The 21,737-nt window shown below is 46.9% G+C and overlaps 1 protein-coding gene across 1 annotated transcript in view; it reads right to left on the bottom strand.

Moving 5' to 3' along the window:
* Window positions 1-21,737, bottom strand: part of TLN2 (talin 2) — a 119,898-nt gene that overhangs the window by 11,533 nt on the left and 86,628 nt on the right. The window contains exons 40-50 of the mRNA XM_063142845.1: window positions 20,585-20,755; window positions 19,315-19,461; window positions 17,493-17,594; window positions 16,730-16,849; window positions 14,702-14,848; window positions 13,680-13,846; window positions 10,697-10,880; window positions 8,120-8,245; window positions 6,968-7,084; window positions 2,949-3,134; window positions 88-195 (exon numbers count right to left, since the gene is read on the bottom strand). Of these exons, the coding sequence (XP_062998915.1) occupies window positions 88-195; window positions 2,949-3,134; window positions 6,968-7,084; window positions 8,120-8,245; window positions 10,697-10,880; window positions 13,680-13,846; window positions 14,702-14,848; window positions 16,730-16,849; window positions 17,493-17,594; window positions 19,315-19,461; window positions 20,585-20,755 (1,575 nt within the window). The remainder of the gene's footprint in view (window positions 1-87; window positions 196-2,948; window positions 3,135-6,967; window positions 7,085-8,119; window positions 8,246-10,696; window positions 10,881-13,679; window positions 13,847-14,701; window positions 14,849-16,729; window positions 16,850-17,492; window positions 17,595-19,314; window positions 19,462-20,584; window positions 20,756-21,737) is intronic.

Here is a 21,737-nt window from a genome sequence, read left to right as displayed (position 1 = left end):
GGGTCACTGCAACAGTTGCTGTAACATGGCCTCAACAAACTCAGCAGTCTTTGGCAAGAGTGCCCCAAGGACGTGTGAAACCCTTACCGTGAGAACATGTTCCAGGAGCTCGAGGTATCCCAGGGTGCACTCTGTCCCGTAGCGCAGCGCTCTCGCCCGGATGTCTTCGCTGACGTCATGGTGGTACGAAGCTTGCTAAGGATGCAAGATGGCATCAGCATGGAAGGCAAAAGGGAGGCAACGGAACTCATGTCCTTGGCAAAGGCTCTTCATTCAACAAGGCAAGACCATTTAATCGTCATCATCTTTGCCACCATCACAACCACCGCCTCCGTATTACAACGACCAAAAGTGTCTCGCCCAGCATTTGAAGAGGAGAAGCTCTGGCCGCAGGAACACGAGAAACTGCGTCACCCCAACTCCAGCCTTGGCCTATCTGATTTCGTATCGGCTACACTGACCAGCAGCAGTTCTCTAGGGCTTCAGAGAGGAGCCTTTCCCAACTCTTCCTGGAGTTCCCGGGGATTGAACGTGGGACCTTCTGCATGCAAGGCAGGGACTCTGCTACCTGAGCCACCACTCTGCCTTAGACAGAAGACGCCCTGCGACCTCTCTTTGTGGACCGGTTCGCCAAAGGCTCACTCCATACCCACCAGTGTGCAACCAAGCACACAACTCCCTTCAGCAATTTCTCTGCCTCTTACTAAGGAGCTCTTTGAAAACAAAACTGATACCAGCAGGGCACTCGATTGGTGAAAGAATTTCACCTGATTAATCATATGGCCAAATCATACATTACAATGCAATCAGTTGATTAAATTTAAATATATTTGCATATCGCCAGTAAACTCAGTAGTTAAATGCCTTTCATCCCCCACATTGAGGCAAGGTCAAGATAATGTAAAACTGAACAAACGAAAGAAAAATGGATTTATCAGCCCTTTTGGGACATAATGCTAAACCACCCTTTGCCAGCCTGTTGCCCCCAAATGTGTGGGATTACAGCTCCCATTGTCCCCTGCTGGCATGGCCACTGCTGGCACATATCAATGTATGCCTGCAGTGATCCGCCATATGAAGTGAGATCCTGTGCCAGTCTTGGGGGAGCTCCTGCCACATGGGGAGCGTCAGCAAGTACATTGGTATGCATATAGATCCCCTTTTTCACATGTGCTGAACGCATGGTTGGCATGGGCGGCGGCCGGGGGGGGGGGCAGGACTAGGCTGTGTAGCCCCACAACTCCTCCAGCCCCTCACCTCTCTCCTCTCCCAGCCCCGTAGGATCCCCTCCATTATCTCAGAGGTGACATTTTTAGAATCATAGAATGGCTAAGTTGGAAGTCACCACAAGGATCATCTAGTCCAACCCTCTGCGATGTGCAAGAAAACCAATGAAACCCTCCATGAGAGGTGGCTGTCCAGCCTCGTCTTAATTTCATTTATTTCATTTACATCCCACCTTTTTCCTCCAAGGAACCCAAGGTGGCATACGTAACCCTCCTCCTCTCCATGTTATCCTCACAACAACAGCCCTGTGAGGTGGGTTGGGCTGAGAGTCTGTGACTGGCCCAAAGTCACCCAGTGGGTTTCCATGGCTGAGTGGAGACTAGAACCTGGATCTCCCGACTCCCAGTCTAACACCTTAGCCACTATACCACACTGGCACACTGGCTTAAAAACCTCCAGAGATGGAGAACCCACAACCTCCGTAGGTAGACTATTCCACTGTTGTACAGATCTTGCCATCAGGAAATTTTTCCTTCTATTTCATCGGAATCTAGGTAGCTGTAACTTATGCCCATTATTCCAGGTCCTAGTTTCTGTGGCCATGGAAAAATAGTCCTTGACCATCTTCCCTGTGGGGACTTGCAGCTCCCTGGATCAAATCTCTTCACCCCCCATGTTGCACAGCAAACTCACCAATGCCACTTTACAAATATGGCATCATGGAAATCTCCTTCTACCCTCCCCTTTCGACCCATTGTCTCTTTTCTGCCGGAGGAGACTCATCAGCTTGACAGTCTTTTAGCATTCAAGAAAGCTATCAAGACTGATCTCTTCCGGCAGGCCTATCCAGTAGAATTTTAGTATGCTTTTAGGATGTTTTTAACAGTGTATACTAAGTTATTAATCGGTATTTTATGTATTTTATGCTTGCTGTTGTTCCCCGCCTCGATCCAATCAGAGAGGCAGGTAAGAATTATTATTATTATTATTATTATTATTATTATTATTATTATTATTATTATTATTTCCTTGGAAGTTGATACCCTCCTGGAACTGGCCTCTTGGGAACGTGCCGGGATCAGAGAACGGGAGCAATACACAAAGCAGGTAGCAATCGTCCCTCTGACATGCAGGCTGTTATCTGACCAGCGCATGAGATTGCCTGAATATATGCATTTTTAAAGCTCCAAATGCCCCCTTTGGAAACACCGTGCAGGAACCTTGCCAGAAGTGCTGTTTAAAAGAGCAGCAATCGATAGCCCCAAACTACCGAAATACCGTAAGAACTCTGCCACTTAGTGCTTCTAGAGCACTTTATAGAGTATTCAAAGCACTTCTCAGATTGTCTTGCCGTAATCCTTACAAACACCCTGTTAGGTAGAGTCAGTGCTGCAAAATTAAAATTAGAATCTCATAATTTAAACTTAAAAGACTGATAGACTGTAATCCACCCCTCCCCCAGCTATGTTCTTTATAGACTGCAAGTTGAAACAAAGTCAGTTCTAAAAGCCATCAGAAAACAACAAGAGCAAGTCAACCAACAATTCTTGTGGTCGCCAGGAAATTCCCTGCCCCAAGTATTTACAGTACTAATCTGTTTTGCAGCAGCGCCCCTTAATTCAGATCTCACCTCCCAGAAAAACAATGCAAGCCGCCCCGCAAACGTTCAGATGCCAGGATCCAGGGGGATCCCAAAGAGGAGCCCCTGGGCCCGTCTTTACCTTGCACGCTGCCAGCATGTCAGCCACGGCTTTGCGGCTGAGGTTTGCCGTCGCAATCACATCCTCTTGCCGGCACGAGTTCCCAGCTGCTACAGCTTTGGCCGTCGCCATGGTGATGCCTTTCGTCATCCGGATCGATTCTTCGGGCGAGGAGGACTTTTCGGGAACCTCCTTCGACTGGAACACCTGGAGGCAGAAAAGGCATCATCGGAAAAGAAGAAAAATGAGAGAGAGAGCGCGAAGCGGAGGAGGGTTGGACGCTCGGCTTGGTGTTTGCCTGAAGGCTTCAGCTCCGGAAGAGATACGGCGATTGGAAACGGCCTCTGCAAATGTGAGGAGACGAGACGTATACGTGGAAAACGGCTCCATCAGCCCCACCCCCCAGCAAAGAGCTGCCTATTTATTTATTTATTGCATTTATATACCATCCCAAAGCTGAAGCTCTCTGGATGCGAGGGGCAGGCTTACACCTTTTGGAGTGCTTTGGACCCTTGCTGGTGGGCTGATGTATTGACAGGGGCACCCATGTCTCTGGCTGCACAAAATGTCGTTCCTTCCTACATTAACACAATTAGCTTAACACAATTAGCTTAAAAATGCAGCCGTAAAGAACCATTTATTCTTGCAAGACGAGGACGAAACTTTTGAGAAACAAATTGCCAGTGTTTCAAGGAAGTGTGATGTAGTAGTGATGGGGGACTTCAATTACCCTGATATCTGTTGGGAGACCATTACTGCCAAAAGCGGCCCTTCCAAGAAATTCCTGACATGTATGGGTGATAACTTTCTCCTACAGAAAGTGGTGGAAGGAACTAGAGGGTCAGCAATCCTTGACTTGTTATTGACCAATAGGGATGACTTAGTGGATAAAGTGGCAGTTACGGGAACTCTGGGGGAAAGTGACCACGTCATACTTGAATTCTTGATTATGAAGGAGACAAAAGTCGAGCATAGCCATACACGTACTCTGGATTTTAGGAAAGCTGATTTTAATAAACTCAGAACTATAATAAGTAAGGTCCCGTGGCAAGGGAGCCTAAAAAGAAAAGGAGTGCAGGATGGGTGGGAGTATCTAAAAAATGAAATTTTAAAGGCACAGTTACAAACAATTCCAACAAGGAGAAAAGATAGAAGACAACAGAGGAAACCAATGTGGCTCCACAAAAAGCTTATTGATGAACTGAAAACAAAAAGGGATACATATAGGAAGTGGAAGGAAGGCCAGGCTACAAAAGAAGAGTACAGACAAGTGGCGCAGAAGTGCCGAAATGGCGTCAGGAAGGCTAAAGCTGTGAATGAGCTGAGATTAGCGAGGGATGCTAAAAGCAATAAAAAGGCTTTCTTCAGATACGTGAGTAGTAAAAGACAGAGGAAAGAAATGGTGGTTCAACTGCTTAATGAGGATGGCAAATTGATAACAGACGACAAACAAAAGGCTGAAGTGCTCAATTCCTACTTTGCCTCGGTCTTCTCCCAAAAGCGGATCTATGACCCCCCTGGAAAAAGTGAAGCAGAAGTTGAGGGGGCAGGATTGCAGTTTGAGATTGATAAACAAATGGTCAAAGAACACCTAATTTCCTTGAATGAGTTCAAATCCCCAGGGCCCGATGAACTGCATCCAAGAGTAATGAAGGAGCTAGCGGAAGAACTCTCAGAACCTTTGTCTATTATCTTTGCAAAATCATGGAAGACGGGTGAGGTGCCGGACGACTGGAGGAGGGCTAACGTTGTCCCTATCTTCAAAAAGGGCAAAAAGGAGGAACCTGGGAACTACAGACCAGTTAGCCTGACATCCATCCCTGGGAAAATTCTGGAGCAGATTATAAAGAAGTCAATCTGTAAACACCTTGAAATCAATGCAGTGATTACTAGAAGCCAACATGGATTTGTCAGGAACAAATCCTGTCAGACTAATTTGATCTCATTTTTTGATAGGATAACCTCCCTTGTGGACTGTGGGAATGCTGTGGATGTCATATATCTTGACTTCAGCAAAGCTTTTGACAAAGTACCACATGACATTCTGATTAACAAACTAGCTAAAAGTGGGCTAGATGGAACAACTATTAGGTGGATCCACAGTTGGCTACAGAATCGGACTCAAAGAGTACTTATCAATGGAACCTTCTCAAACTGGGGAGAGGCAACGAGTGGGGTGCCGCAGGGCTCAGTCCTGGGCCCAGTGCTCTTCAACATTTTTATTAATGATTTGGACGAGGAGGTGCAGGGAACGCTGATCAAATTTGCAGATGACACCAAATTGGGTGGGATAGCTAATACCCTGGAAGACAGAAACAAACTTCAAAGTGATCTTGATAGGCTGGAGTGCTGGGCTGAAAACAACAGAATGAAATTTAATAGGGATAAATGCCAAGTTCTACATTTAGGGAATAGAAACCAAATGCACAGTTACAAGATGGGGGACACTTGGCTCAGCAATACTACAAATGAGAAAGATCTTGGAATTGTTGTAGATCACAAGCTGAATATGAGCCAACAGTGCGATATGGCTGCAAGAAAGGCAAATGCTATTTTGGGCTGCATTAATAGAAGTATAGCTTCCAAATCACGTGAGGTACTGGTTCCTCTCTATTCGGCCCTGGTTAGGCCTCATCTAGAGTATTGCGTCCAGTTCTGGGCTCCACAATTCAAGAAGGACGCAGACAAGCTGGAGCGTGTTCAGAAGAGGGCAACGAGGATGATCAGAGGTCTAGAAACAAAGCCCTATGAAGAGAGACTGAAAGAACTGGGCATGTTTAGCCTGAAGAAGAGAAGATTGAGGGGAGACATGATAGCACTCTTCAAATACTTCAAAGGTTGTCACACAGAGGAGGGCCAGGATCTCTTCTCGATTCTCCCAGAGTGCAGGACACGGAATAACGGGCTCAAGTTAAAGGAAGCCAGATTCCGGCTGGACATCAGGAAAAACTTCCTGACTGTTAGAGCAGTGCGACAGTGGAATCAGCTACCTAGGGAGGTTGTGGGCTCTCCCACACTAGAGGCATTCAAGAGGCAGCTGGACAACCACCTGTCAGGGATGCTTTAGGGTGGATTCCTGCATTGAGCAGGGGGTTGGACTCAATGGCCTTGTAGGCCCCTTCCAACTCTGCTATTCTATGATTCTATGATTCTATGATTCTATCACTAGGAATGGGCAAACTCCTCTGAGCCCTGTTCGCGCTCTGCTCGCCAAACTCCCACTAGTTGCACGTCTTTTTTCTTTGTCCATGAGCTACAATTTGCGCAAATTTGTGGGTGGGAATATGTCTCAAAATCAGGATTTGCACAAAATCATGGCCATAAATAACACAATTAGCTTAAAAATGCAGCCGTAAAGAACCATTTATTCTTGCAATTTTGCACAAATTGTGATATTTGCAGCCACGATTTTGCATGAACAGCAATTTCCATAAATGTTCCCTGCCATGAATTTGCACAAATCACAATTTACACAAATAAAGAAGAACCATGATTCTGACACCACAGAGCTTAAAATCCACACGATCCTGCTGGCAAAAACTAGCCTGCACACTGTTGCAGCTATACGTGTATTTAGAACTGGGCTATTGATCATTGGCCAAGATTTTACACCACCGGTGGTGCAGTAGTGTAGATAACCCATGATGCAACAGCAACTCACACTCAACCCATACTCTGTGTTGTCATTATGTGCAAACCAGATGGTTGGGTTGTGAACTGTGGGTTGTTTAAACCATGGACTGTTGTTATGAACGAACCCAGAATCGTGGATTGTTTGTAGGTTCTTTCACCAGGCTACAGGCAAGAGTGATAAAAAAGCCCATCCCCTTTATACGTAGGTACTACAGTGTTGCAAAGATAGTGGGGATACAGGGGATTGGCGATCAAAGGAGGGAAATAAATAACTCCGGGACTGAGAAAACAAACCATGGTCTGTTTGATTGTCTGCCAGAAAAACCCTTGGGTAGGGCAACAAACCATAGTTTAAATAAACCATGGGTTACCATTATATGCAAACCAGGCCTTTGTATTGCCTTTACCGTGAGCTCCTGCTTGATGTACTCAATTGTAGCCTCAAGAGCTCTTGTTCCTCGCGTAGCTTCATCTTCGACAGCTTTCACCGTCTTCAGAAGCGACGTGACGTTTGTGACCATCACCTGGAAAGACAACAGAGGGAAAACTGATTTATTGCCAGCTCTCCCTACAGAATGCTTAAGCATTAATCAAGATAATCCCATAAATCAGCGCAAACATAGATATGGAGACAAGCGGATTGGATCATAGTTGATTCTCTTTTCTTGAGCAGCTTAGGCACCAGTATTAGCCAGATATGAGTAAATCCTTTCCTTGAACACAGATCTTCAGGAGAAGATGGCTTCACAGAGCAAAGATTCTCTAGGTATTGAGGGGCGAAGTGGAAATATTGACCTAGAGTATGTGGCTCTCAACTTAGAGCCTGCACAACTGATGTTTATGGGGCAAGCATACACTTAGCAGCATTAAGAAGTAAGCAAGAAGAGGACCCGAAAAAATAAACCATGCACGTTTTTCCGTGCCAGTGCATGTGTGGAACACATACAGCTGTGCTGTGACAAATTAAGAAGCTGATGAGATGTTTACACACCAAAGGAAAAGCCCTACAGTAAAATTTGCCTCAGTAGGAATTAGAAGGGTTTAGATAACCATTTTGAAGATTTGTGAGAAGCACAACCTGCCACTGGCACAAACGCAGGCTGTCTCGGGGAAAGAAAAGGGGAGGGGAATTTTATTCTGAAAAGCCAGACTCAAGCAAACAAAAACATTTGTACCCTGTCTTCAGCTTAGATGCCAAAGCACAGAATAGTAGAGTTGGAAGGGGCCTATAAGGCCATTGAGTCCAACCCCCTGCTCAGTGCAGGAATCCACTCTAAAGCATCCCTGACAGATGGCTGTCCAGCTGCCTCTTGAAGGCCTCTAGTGTGGGAGAGCCCACAACCTCCCTAGGTAACTGGTTCCATTGTCGTACTGCTCTAACAGTCAGGAAGTTTTTCCTGATGTCCAGCTGGAATCTGGCTTCCTTTAACTTGAGCCTGTTATTCCGTGTCCTGCACTCTGGGAGGATCGAGAAGAGATCCTGGCCCTCCTCTGTGTGACAACCTTTCAAGTATTTGCAAGCACTGAACTTGCAAATGCAAAGGTAAGGCATTTCATACCTTGGCAGCCCCCTTCAGCTGGTACATGGACGGATCATCTGCCGGCTTGCTAGCGGCTCCTTTGGTCGCGCCGATGAGGTCGGACAAGGCCTTCGCGACGTCCTTAATAGCATTGATCAGCACCACCTGTCGGGATGGAAAAACAGAACTCTTAGGGAGTTGAGTAACTTCCCAAGCCTGGAAAGAGATGAAGCGTCTCTTGCACGTCCTCAAACAGAAACGGAAGGGGCAGCCCCCATTGCATCCACGCAAATGGATGAAGGCTTCATCCAATATTGAGTTCGACCTGAAACTGGTGGTGCCTTCCTCTCTACGCTAAGCTATCAAAAACACTGCTTAAGACATTGTGTTCTTATGCAACACATGTTTTAAAGAGGAGAAACCATATGCTTAGCTATGGCTGAAAGTTCCAGATTTTATTTATACTTTTATGAATGTGTGTTTGTGTATGTATCTACCTATAGGTTCTCTATCTATCTATGATTTGTGGAAGATCCCAAAATACGCTGGGTTTTAGCCACAGCTGACTTTGCCTTAACGAAATGGCTTTCTGGAGTTTTGGGCAGGATTATTTTCTAGTCCTCCCTGGAGACACCAGGGATTGAAATGGAGACCGTGCACATGCAAAGCAGGGCTCTACCACTGGTCTACCTGCCCTCCCTAAGCACAGCCCCCTCCCTCTCCCCCCTCCCTGCAGACCAGAAGAAACCCTGTTGCAGGCCTGGGTTAAGAGCCACTCCAGGAAGCCGTGCAGAATTCTATTGAATAAACCAGCTCCGTCACCCACCCCTGTGTGGTGCACCAGCAGTCAAGGTTCGTACGTGATCCCTGGAAAACTTCCTGGTGGCCTGAAAAGGGGGCTTTTGCCATGTTCCCACTTCTGCTACCAGCCCTCCCAGGGTTAGCTGGCCATCTGGCCATGGCCATCAACATGGCAACGTGGCTCTGCTGAGCACAAACACGATGCCCAGGCAGCAGATCGGCAAAGGCGGCAAGACTGAACGGAGACTCAGGCCCTCCTTCTGGCCCCCTCCCCTCCCTAATTGGCTTTGCTGCATCAGCTGGCCCATTTTTATCTTTGCATTTGTGTGCCTGAAACTCTGCTAATCCCTTTGGGTGGGGGGATGGGCTTGCACCGAGCTCCATCGAAAATGAGATTTCCCTAATCAAAGATGCGCTTAGCAAAACAGCTGAAATAAATTAAATCGCTGAAGCAACGTCATGCAATTCGACGCAATTGAAATGTCGGCCTTTACAATAGGAGGCAAAGCCAAAGCAAGGAAGCAAGCAAACAAAATAATGCGCCCCCCCCCCCCCCAGCGAGAAGAAGATCCTTATATTATCAGCTTGAAATGCAAATCAACACAAAACAGATGGGCTCCACTCCATCTATACAACCCTGGCGGATAGCTTGGCCATCATGGAACTGGCCCAAGAAAGTGGTCAAGAGATCTAGACATGCCTGGGTTGAGGAACCATAGAAGAGAATGCAAATTAACACAATGAGGAGGGTGGGAGCTGCAGGATATGGGATGTCTTTCAAAATGGGGGCATCCCCGTGTTGGGTTCCCACGCTCTTCCTTGGGAAGTCAAGAATCACATAAGAATGTAAGAAGAACCCTGTTGTATCAGTCCCAAGGTCCATCTGGTCCAGCATTCTGTTCACACAGTGGCCAACCAGCTGCCTGTGGGAAGCCCACAAGTAGGACATGAGTGCAACAGCACCCTCCCACCCATGTTCCCCAGCAACTGGTGTACACAGGCTTATTGTAGCCATCAGGACTAGTAGCCATTGACAGCCTTATCCTAATGGTAATTTGTCTAATCTACTTTTAAAGCCAGTCAAGTTGGTGGCCATCACAATGTCATACAAGAGAAGAAGACACGGGGGCACCATTTGAAGTGGCACCCATGTATCCCACCATTCTGCCCACTGAGATTGCAAAAACACCCACCCAACAGTGGAAGGCAGCGCCATGACAGAGAACTTGCTTTTCAGCTGGAACGTCCAGGTAGGGCCAGGGAAGGCTCTTGGTGGAGACCCTGGAGAACCACTGCCAGTCAGGGGAAACTAGCCTTCCCCAACTATGTGCCCTCCAGATGTTTTGGACTACAACCCCCAGCATTTCTGACCATTGGCGATGTTGGCTGGGGTTGAATTGTCCTTCTAGAGCAGAGACAGGGGAACTCCTGTGGGCCAAATCCAAACCTCCCGGCCTCCGAGCTCCCTGTCCGAAGGCCGTGCCCCCTCTCCCCAGGGCATTCCGTCAGAACCAGAGCTCTAGCTTGGAAGAGCTCTGACTGGTTCCAACTGAAACCTGGAGTGAATTCGGCACCCCACTGATATCGGAACCTCTAGCGGGTAAGAGCCATCTCTGCAACTCCGCCCACTTCTGTCCCAGGCCACGCCCACTCTTGAATGAGGACCCTGACAAGTTATGATGGCCAGTGGATCTTGACAAGAAGAATCGCCCTGCCCCCGTTCTGGGGTGATTTCTTTGAGTTTAGCGACACGCAGTACCGACATGGGTCGTCCTGGAAGACTGAAAACGGTCAACTCTGTCCCCTTGTCCGTACCTGTGTTTCTGGGTCATCTGAACCCAGGCTGGCCGCCCCCAGTTTCACCACCTCTGCCAGCTGAGTGATGGTGCTGGCCGACGATTGGGCGGCTTGAGCGAGCTTCTCCTGGCTTGAGGCCGCCCCGGAGACCAACAGCTTTGTATCTTCCACCAAAGCTTTTGCAGTCTTCAAAATGTTTTCCCTGGAAAAAGAAAAGGCAGGAAACATGGGAGGAGAGAAAGAGGGAACCGTTGGTTCACGGAGCACAGGCAAGAGAAGAGAGAGGGACTCCAACTCCCACGCTGGCTGGAGGATGTTGGGAGCTGGAGTCCAACCAGAGGGCACAAGATTGGAGAAGGCTGCTTTAACCATGACACCACCCTGGCTGTCAATGTAAGTAATGATGAGTGAGTTACATTTTACCTTACTAACCAAAGTAAGGCATCAGCTGTATGAGGACCCAACCAAATCAATGCTAATAAAACACACAATTGGGAAATAATCTAAGGCCTTAGCTAGACCTAAGGTTTATCCCGGGATTGTCCCGGGGTCATCGCTGTTCATGTAAATGACACACAGGATATCCCGGGAGCAGGCAGGGACGGCCCCGGGATAAACCTTAGGTCTAGCTAAGGCCACAGTTACAAAAAACCAGTACTATCAAAAGTACACAAAAGACTGTTATATTCTGTTCTGTGGACCCTACACCATGCATGGAAGCAACAGAATCTGAGCCTCAGCTCATGTACGGGTTGAAAATTGAATTTATCTTTACAGTCAAGAGGCACCAGATGTTAAAGTAGTGTAAAGAACACATCAAGAAGTTTAAAGTAGTGTAAAGAACACATCAAGAAGTTTTTATATAACTATATATGGGGGGGGGGGAACACTCATTTAGGCGAAAGGAAATTAAAGTTGCTTTCCAGCTTTCCAGATCAAAGATATTCCTGGCTTGCCTATATTTGTCCTAGCCAAACTGAAGCAATGTGGTTAAATTGATCTTGCTTCATGACTAGGATATCATCACCATCATCAAACCAATGACCGAGTACACGTTCCTCAAAAAACACAGCTTTCTGTTTCCTTCCCAATCCAAAAAACACAATTTCAGAACAAGCCAAGAGAAGTGTGGGATATTTCAGAATATCCCAAACAGTCTTTAGGGCTTTCTCAAGAAAGTTTTCATTAATGTGGAATTACATGTTGCAAGCCAGTAATAAAAACAGGGAGAGGACACTTTACAACTGTCGTGCTGTAGAGCTTTTCAAAGCCAGTTGCTTATTGAGCTTCTTCCCAAGACAGCTTTTTGTCCCAGAGAAGAGACAGTTTTGTGTGTCTCAAAATCCCTGTAAAATTAAAAAGCAATGGAAAGCAATTTTAAACCAGAGAAACTTCTACATCAAAACATTACTGTTCAGGGGAGAAACTGACAGTGGTTTATAAATGGTCTGAGAGAAGTTTCACTTCTCAGGGTGTACACAAATATCTTCTTCAGTCCCACTTTTGCATTTGGCAGGTTTTTGAAGGAAGACAAAAACCTGCATAGCCTATTTGATCAGAAATAACACTGGGATGAACCTAAAACACAACAAGCATTAGGTTCCTTGAGTTTCTACCCATTTTTATCCACCAGCCTTTCACAAAGAAAAGGCATGAAGGCAAAAGTCACTTCTTGTTGCTTGCCCCAACGTATGCATAGATAGACACCCCCAGAACAATGGAACACACTTCTTTGTGAATAAGGAGATTCACAAAGCTAATAGCTATAGATGGACTAATCCTCTGTGCCTTTTCTTGAATGGACCAAACTAAGCCCAACACGAGCAGCAAACCGTCAGAGTCACTTTGGCTGCCCTCCATTTAATAACTTTGGATTTTGGAGGAGGAAGAGTGAAGAAGTCCAACTGCCCAGCCCTCTTGGCAAACCCACCCAGAGACAGCCCACTGTGGGTACAAAGCTAATGCACGTCGGGGGACCCTGGGCTGCTTTTTCATGCCCAAAGTAAACAGTTCAACACACACACATATATAGCACCCAAGTAAAGCCAGGGTCAGGGACCCCAGAAGAGTCCCTGGACAGGGGTCTGGAGCTTTCCCCCAGCAATGACCAAGAGAAAAAGTTTGCCGCAGTATTCAAGTCTAACTGTTAAAGCAGAGGGAAAGATACAGTCCGGCGACTGACTGCACCTTCCAATGTGTGGAGACAGACACAGAACCGAGGTTGAGCGTGGAGAGGTGGACCTCTTTGCCGTGAGCTTGGAATTCTTCCGCCATTCCCAAACATTCAGCAACTGTGTCTTTGCAGTCCTGTTGGGATCCCTTTGGGATTTTTATTTTATATTCATCTCCCTTGAAGTCCTCCACTGACTTTTCATTTTTTATGCTGTTGCTGTGTTCATAGTTTTTAATTTTGATTTTAAGCTTTTTTATGGTTGTTTTGAACTAAGTTTTTTACATTTTAATCTTGGTTTTATTATTGCTAGTCGCTTCAGGCCAGTGTGTGTGTGTGAAGAAAGATGAAAAACTAAAAACCAAAGGAAAAAAGCATCCAATTAAGGTGAAAAGAAGGGAGAAACAGGTTCTCAGGATGCAAAGGATGTATTGATACAAAGCCCAGCACTTTTCAGCCTGTGTCTTTTCAAAGGCCTTCTTCAGGGGTTGTCAGAAGAAGTCTGCAGATTTTCCTCTAACACTGGGCTGCATCATCTGTCGCCAACGAGTAGCAGATGACGCAGCCCAGTGTTAGAGGAAAATCTGCAGACTTCTTCTGACAACCCCTGAAGAAGGCCTTTGAAAAGACACAGGCTCAAACGCGTTGGGCTTTGTATCAATACATCCTTTGCATCCAGAGAACCTGTTTCTCCCTTCTTTTCACCTGCAGAAAGATGCATCCACCAACACCACCTTAAATGGCCGGTGTCTCAGTTTGGCTTTTGAGCAGCCCTACCCTTTTGGACTAGCAACTGACCCCCCCTCCCCCTAATTCTGCAGCCACACTGACCTGTGGTCGGCAAAGGACTCGTTGTTCTCGGCGTTCAGCGTCCCGGCTGTGGCGAACATGATGGTGGTGTCCAGGTCGGCGATGATGCCAGACACGGCGCTGGCGGCAGTGATGCAGGCCTGGGTGCCTTTGTTCCCTGCCTGCAGGGCTGACAAAACTAAAGACACCTGCAAAAAAAGGGAGAAAGGTATAAGCAACGGAAGCTGTGGAGAAGTCCCACCTTTAGCAGCTGCGGGAAGGCACTTCCTTTCCAGCTAGGAAGTGGTGATAATTTTTCAGTTCTTTAAGGAGTGGCACAAAAGAGCTAAGCGTTGTCGTTGGCTAGATCAGATTCAGGTTCCAGCCTAGATCTTGCGGGAAAAGACCGGAGCCCTACGTGTGAAATCATTGACACAATTAGCAATTGGGTGAGTGGTTTTTAAGAAAGTAAATAGCAGGTGTATACACAACGTCCAGATCAGGCTCCTTCGGAAGGAGAAGCTGGGTAGAGAGGAATTAAGGGTGCAAAGTGGGTGATCATCCAAGATGAGAACAAAAAGAGAGAATGGCCTCAGGAAGCTCTCATCAAATTCATTGGAGCAACGTCCGATGCGTTTCGCGTCTTGCTTTTTATTGGGCCTTCTCCAAGGGGAGGTAGCAACGTTTGCGGAAATTCGTCAGAACAGATTGCCTTGTGCTATAAGTCGCCAGTGTTTACAGCACAAGACAATTGGTCGTAAAGGATTTCTGCTACTGCTAAATTATATTACCAAGGGGTTTGACCCGACCTTTTAAAGGAAGACTTTGTAAGTCCCTGTAGGCAAGGATTTGGGAGTCCCTTTGCAGCGTCTTGACACTTGACTTATTGGTAGTTCAAGTAAAGGGTGATTGTTGGGGTGTTTTTGGGGGGTTCCCCAAACCCTTGCCTTTGGCTGAGGAGCATACTGGGAGTTGTAGTCCAACACAAGGCTGCTCTAGAACCAGAAGGGCCTCTCCTTTCACATGGAGGCCAGTTTGGAGCCACTGCAGCGAGGGCCACGCACCTTTTCGCTGACTGCCCGAGCGCATTCTATCAGCTCCCTCTTGGTGTAGCTATCTGTGGGACAGATCTGCAGGGCACCGGCCTTCTGGACCAGGAAGATGCAGCTGTGGCCAAGCTCCTGAACCCGCGTTCTGATCTGGAAGCCTATCTGGAGAGCCAAGCGGTGGGTGGGGGAGAGGGAAACATGAGAAGAAGGAAAGAACAGGTCAGGAGTTATTTGTAAGCATCGACCCACAATTGCTCCGCTTTCTTGCCTTCCTGCATTATGAAACGGTTCCTGGAAAAGTTTGCAAGATGTCCTAGCAGGCTGTCATTGTGAAGTGAGGAACGGCAGAAAGGTGCTTGAAGGGTGACATGAGTCGTAAATAGCATCCATAACCAATGGTGCTGTTCTTCATGGGTGTGTTACTTTACAACCTGCAAAAGTAAACCGTAAGAGCACCTAAAGGTGCTTCTTTCCTCAAGCCTCAGAGATCCTACAAAAAATGTTACTGTTTATTGAACTGTTATTCATAGAATCGTAGAGTTGGAAGGGGCCTTTAAGGCCATCAAGTCCAACACCCTGCTCAACGCAGGAATCCACCTTAAAGCATCCCTGAGAGATGGCTGTCCAGCTGCCTCTAGGGTGGGAGAGCCCACCACCTCCCTGGGTCATGGGTTCCATTGTCGTACTGCTACTATTTCAGCTCAGCACTTGAATTGCAAGAGAGGTGAAAGGTTCCAGCCACCCCTCCCTCCCCCTTAAGTACTACTTTTAGAAGTGAACAAGGGTGGGGGATGATTTGGGTAATATTATGAGGAACCAGAGGATGGGGCTTCTGGATCCAATTAAGCTGCAAACACTATTTAAATTTATATAGTGGATTAAATCCAATGTCCACTAGCACAATGGGACTTTATCCCTCTCTCTTGTCTACTGGGCTACCTGAAAACCTGCTCCGGAGGGCTTCACAGACCTCTGGAGCAGGTTTTGAGAGTGTGAGGGAAGCCGTAAAATGGAGGAGAAATCCCCCCACCCTGGTTCTGCTGATGGAGCCGCTTCCGGCAGCAGAACAACACGGTTGGATCAAGAGCCCTCTGCTTTTGCGTTGTCCTGCTCAAGAAGGCTAGCCAAAACTTCACAGAAATTCAAAGCAAAACAAATGGCCAACCATCACACACCCAGGTTATAAATGTACAAATTTAACTCTCTCTCTCAATATACATATTAAAATACGAAATGTTTTTCAGCATAAAACACCACCTACAGTCAGTGATTGCCCACCACTGACCGAAACTGTTGCTTTATGCCGAAACTTTTCACATTTTAAAACCTGTCTCTCTCTATTTTTTTAAAATATAAATTTATAAACTGGATGTGCTATCGTTGGCGGTTTGTTTTGTTCTGGAGTGCTATGTCATGCGCATCGCATTAACTAAGCATTGGCTTCTTTACAGACATTAACGACATCAAAATCGATGCAAAATTCTTTTGATTAAAAGTAAGAATCCTAAGTCAAAAGGAAGAAAATGTTTTCTGTGCCAGCAGCGGAGATGACAAATGGGAGCTTGTTTAGCAGGGCTGGAGGTGGGGGATGGGGAGAGATTGGGACGGGCGAAAGGCAGACGGCAGATCCTTCACGTGTATATATCTCATTTGACATCAACGCCGTTGCATGGTCATTAACTCCAAAGACAGCCAAGGAGTTCACACAGTGCAGAGTTAAATTATGGAACTCTCCACCACAAGATGTAGTGATGGCCCCCAACTTGGATGGCTTTAAAAGGGGGTTGGATACATTCCTGGAGGCGAAGGCTACCAATGGCTACCGGCCCTGATGGTTGCGTGCTATCTCCAGTATTCAAGGCAATAAGCCTATGTGCACCAGCGGCTGGGGAACATGGGCGGGAGGGTGCTGTTGTACCATGTTCTGCTTGTTCATCCCTGGCCGATGGCTGGTTGGCCATTGTGTGAACAGAGTGCTGGACTAGATGGACCCTCGGTCTGATCCAGCATCAGGACTCTTCTTATGGTCTTATGAGTACACACCTCCTCTGGTTCTGCAGTGGCGCCTGCCATCCGCCCCTGGAAAGCCAAGTGCCCATAGTCTGTGGTCATCTGAGACGCGAGTCCTCCCAGCTCCTCTGGATTAGTAACGGCCTTCGTCATCTGAAAGATCGCAGCCAAGCAGGAGAAGGTTATATCAAGGCATAACTTGCCCTACCAGCCTTTCCCTAACCTAGTGCCTTCCAGATGTGTTGGGCTGTAACTCCCACAATTCCCAGGCAGCATTGCCATTGAATTAGGGAATCATGGGTGTGGCCGACTCACACATCTGGACAGCACCAGGTTGGAGAAGCGGAACTACCAAGAAGCAAGCACTTGGGTGTGGCTCTCTCTGCCGTGGAGGTGCCGTCTATGGAATGCCCTCCCTGGAAGCTTGCCAGGTAGCAACGTTGACGTATTTTGGTTTCCAGCCAAAGAGCTTAGTTAGTTGCTGGCGGTAAGAGCTGTATGCTACAATAGGCTGGTAGTCTTGATATTTTGGCCCTGCCCCCTTTGGCTTCACCCACTGCTGGAAGGCGGCCTCCAAGAGTTTCTCTGAAACTCAGTCCAGTCCTTGGGCTGCAAGATGTTCTCTGAGCCCTGCGTTAGAGCATCCCTACAAAGACGGAGCCGCTGGTGCCATTATGCCCCTGCTTGTGGGCTTCCCAGAGACACCTGCCCGGCTGCTCGCACCAAATGAGAAAAATGCATTTTGAAGATGAACCTCAAGGCACCTCACTGTGGATCAACAACCCGTTTCTCTTACCATCTCTTGGGCCGTCACCGCAATGGCTTTTGAGTATTTGACCACCGTGGTCTGATAATCGACAAAGGACCCTTTGGGCTCCGGTGGCGTGCCCTCGTCCAGCTAAGCAGGGGGACAAAGAGGAGGAAGAAGGAGGAGAAAGAAAGGTTATCAACAGGGCACAGGCAGGAGGAGAGGTAGGTGCGGGCGCCAGGAATGCCAAAGGGATGCAGCAACCAGAATGGTTGTCTCCAGAGGCATAAATTAGGGATGGAAAGGAGGAATGGTATAATCAGATAAAGGATTTGCATAAGTTATTTTTGCACATATTGGTGCCTCCCCCATTTTGTTAGAAAACAAAAAACAAAACCCTCAGAGCACAGGATTGTCAAGCGCAAAAAGGAGGGTAAACAGAGACATGATTGAGATATAAAAATTATGCCTGGTGTGGAGAATGTGGATAGGGAGACATTTTTCTCCCTCTCCCATAATACTAGAACCCAGTGGAGTAATCCCATGAAGCTGATGGGTGGGAGATTCAGGACAGATAAAAGGAAGGGGTTCTTCACCCAGCGCAGAGTTCAACTATGGAATTCGCTGCCACAAGATGTAGCAGTGACCACCCATTGGGATGGCTTTAAAAGGGGGTTGGATAGATTCCTGGAGGAGAAGGCTACCCATGGCTACTAGATCTGGGTGGTTGAGTGTTACCTCCAGTATCAGAGGCAGTATGCCTACATATACCAGTTGCTGGGGAACATGGACGGGAGGGTGCTGTTGCACCATGTTCTGCTTGTTCATCCCTGGCCGATGGCTGGTTGGCCACTGTGTGACCAGAGTGCTGGATTAGATGGATCCGTGGGCTGATCCAGCATCAGGGCTCTTCTTATGTTCTTACATATGCTCGGAGGATGGCAACAAGAGAGAGGGCCTTTTCTGTGGTGCCCCCCCCCCCCCAATTGTGGAACAATCTTCCTGACGAGCCCCGCCTGGTGCCAACATTGTTATCTTTTCGGCACCAGGTCAAGATTTTTCTCTTCTCCCAGGCATTTAGCAATATGTAATTAGCCTGGGTTTGTTTTTGTATGGCCTCATATAGACCTACCGGGTCTAGCATGACGGAGGGGTGAGGATCTCGTGATATTTTTATCGTGAGGTCTCCCCTTCTGTTTACATGCGGTGCAGACAACCTCGGATGGAGAGGACGTCGGACCCGCCATTTTGTTTTTGTTAAAGGAGAGGAGCGCACGAGCGCTCGCGCGCAAAAGGTATGTTTTTTATATTTTTTTACAATTTTTCCTGCTCCCCCCCCCCCCAATGGACGCAGAACTCCTGAGGAGCTCTGCATCCTGTGTGCGGGTCCCAGCTCCTCGTGAGTAACTGCGAGGAGCTGGGACAACTATGTTGCACACACGCCTGCACACACGTTCCGCGGTCTAGGGATCAGCCCAAGACCGTGGAAAAAGCGGGATCATACCTCCCTGCTCCCAGGATCCCCTGTGTGTCATGTGGATGCACAGGGACGATCCCGGGATATCGCCCCGGGATATTGCCCCGTCTACCTATGGCCTCTTGTTTTGTGGTTTTAAATTCTATGTTTTTGTGAATAGTTTTTAAGTGTTTTTATCCTATATAAACCGCCCAGAGAGCCTTGGTTATGGGGCAGTATACAAAAGATAATAATAATAATAATAATAATAATAATAATAATAATAATAATAATAATTTTTATGCAGCTGTAAGTCCAGTTTGAGCCTTCTCAGGTACCTTGGGAAAGTGGCATGTCCCAGGCCCCCTGGCAGCTCAAGATGTCTTAATTTAAGGGATGTGGACCCTTACAAACCTTGCTCATGGCTTCAGCTATGGAGTCCACCATGTTCCCCACCATGCCCACTTCACTGGCAGCTTCGTTCAAGGTCACCATGATGTCGTCCACCGCTTCTTTCATCAGCTGGGCAGCTTCTGTGATGGCATCGTGCGTATGTGAAGCCTGAAGGAAGGCGACAGGGAAGCAGACCACACCACATCGCATCTTTCTCTTTTGTCAACACAACACATCCAGAGTTCCTTCTATTTAAAAGCACATGTGTGTGTGGTAATAGATATGGGAAATGTATTTATTTTAAATATTTCTAGGCCACTTTTTCCACCCCCACCCCCAAAAGAGTCTTTGAAGTGGCAGCACAGAAAGCTAGGCCAAAAACCTGATGGAACAGAACAAGCTTTTGAGAGTGTTGAAATGCCTGCAGTATAACGGACATGCAGATCTCCCGGGGGAAAGAGTTCTTTCAAGTGAGGAGCCACTATCAAAAAGGCTCTGTTCCATGATCTGCCTATAGTGGCTCAGTGGAGAATGCAACCCAAGTAGAAATAAACCAAGAGAAACACACAAGAGCCTAGGCACGTTAAAAAATAAGGAACCTGGTTGATGGAAGAGAACCTTCTCTTTCAATTGTACATTTTGGAGAAAAAAGCAATTCTTTGAAAATGTTTCAATCTCCACCCCTCCAAAATTTGAGACCTTGAAAGTCTACTTCCTACCAATATATTCAATTTTTTCTTTAGGCGATTACAGCATTTGCTTCATGAGCGCCTTGCGGGAGTCCATAATCAGACAGCGATGATTACCGGAGGCTAGATTTTTAATTACACACGTCTGCATATGGGCCATGAAGGAATTTCTCCAGAGTCTCATCAACCATCAGAATTCAAAACATGATTGCTCACAAGGATCTTATTTTTAGACCTGTGACATGCAAATAAGTGTTTCTTTTCTGGAAGCTGCTTCTGACAAAACAGGCATATTGTAGAGAAAGATGCAGGGATGAAAGGTCACATCACTGACTGCTCCCCCATGTTAAAAAATCCCTGCAAATGGAAAGTCAGCTCAGTAGGCAAAGGGCTAGCCAAGAACCTGTCTCACTGATGAGCTGGTTTTCTATTTGCGAGGAGCTTCTTAAATGGAGCAGCACTGAAAAATGTGATCCCCCCACGGTCTGAAATAGCATTCAAACTACATAATACAAATCATTCATTTCTAATAACCAAATCATGATGTAAATTTAAGTTGTTCAGTCTGTCAGCCCCGTCCTGCAATCTCAACGGCAGAGTACCTTGGGGTTTCCGCCTCCTTCTTTGGCCGCGTAGAGCATCTGGAGGGCAGATTCCGCCAGAGTCTTGGTCTGGTCCAACAAGTTCATTTGTTGCTGGTGACTCATCAACTTGGAGACCACGCCAACGGCGGCAAGGACCAATGGTTCGAAGTAGCTGGCGAGCTGCGTCACCTAAGACAGGAAAGAGGCAACTGAAGCAGATCCAACCCTCGGTTCTCTTTACAAAATGTGTAATAATAATAATAATAATAATAATAATAATAATAATAATAATAATACAACATTATTTGTTACCCGCCTCTCCCTCTGGATCATGCAAGAATATTGTTTGTTCTCAGTCTATTGGTTTCTGTTATTAAAAATCTCATTCATTTCTTTGGTCGCACGTAGCATTGCAGTTGTTTTGGTAGTGATTGTGGAAATGTAATTGGTTTTGTAATTCACATACTTTTTCTCCCACCGTCTATGGAGGTTGTGGCACGAGTAGAGATTATCTGAGCAGCTGCCATTTTACTTTCCCCCCCCCATATATTGTGATGCTCCAGGCCCTGGGGGGGTGGGTAGTGCTTGCTACCCTGCCCTGGAGGTCAGGCAGGCGCCAATTTTGTATTCCTTTCGGCGCTTTCTGAAAACGTCATTGTTCCAGGAAGCCTTCTGTGATGACACCGACCTCACCCAGAAGGCCTTGCCTGGCACACCCTTCTCAAGCCAAGCGCCACCTCTTGAAAAGCCCGAGGAAAGGGTAAAAACAACACAACCTTTCCCCTCTATGTGAGGGAACAAGGTAAAGGGTTTTGGGAAATAGGTTCTATTGTTGAGGTACTGAATTGCAGGTGTATTGTTAGAGGTTTTTACACTGTGTAATATAGCAGGTAATAAATCCGAGCTGATGCGTGGTTTGTGGTGACAGAACACAAAGTAAAGTTTATGGAAATTGAACAGATCTTTGGTATTTCAATTTAGATCAAACCTGCTTATTTTTATATTTAAAACAACAACCCCAAGTCCCTTAAAATCCTATCTCTTCTCATTCCTCACACACCAAACACTCTCATGAAGCACAAGCCAGACTAAAACTCCCAGACTAAAACCAAACCTCAAACTAAACCCCACAATCCCCTCAGCCAACCTATTTATACTCCTCCCTCCCCCT

This window comes from Elgaria multicarinata, chromosome 16 (assembly GCF_023053635.1).
Source record: "Elgaria multicarinata webbii isolate HBS135686 ecotype San Diego chromosome 16, rElgMul1.1.pri, whole genome shotgun sequence".
In the NCBI taxonomy this organism is placed as follows: Eukaryota; Metazoa; Chordata; class Lepidosauria; order Squamata; family Anguidae; genus Elgaria; species Elgaria multicarinata.
The sequence above is the reverse complement of the archived record's forward strand: the minus strand, read 5'-3'. Positions and strand labels throughout refer to the sequence as shown.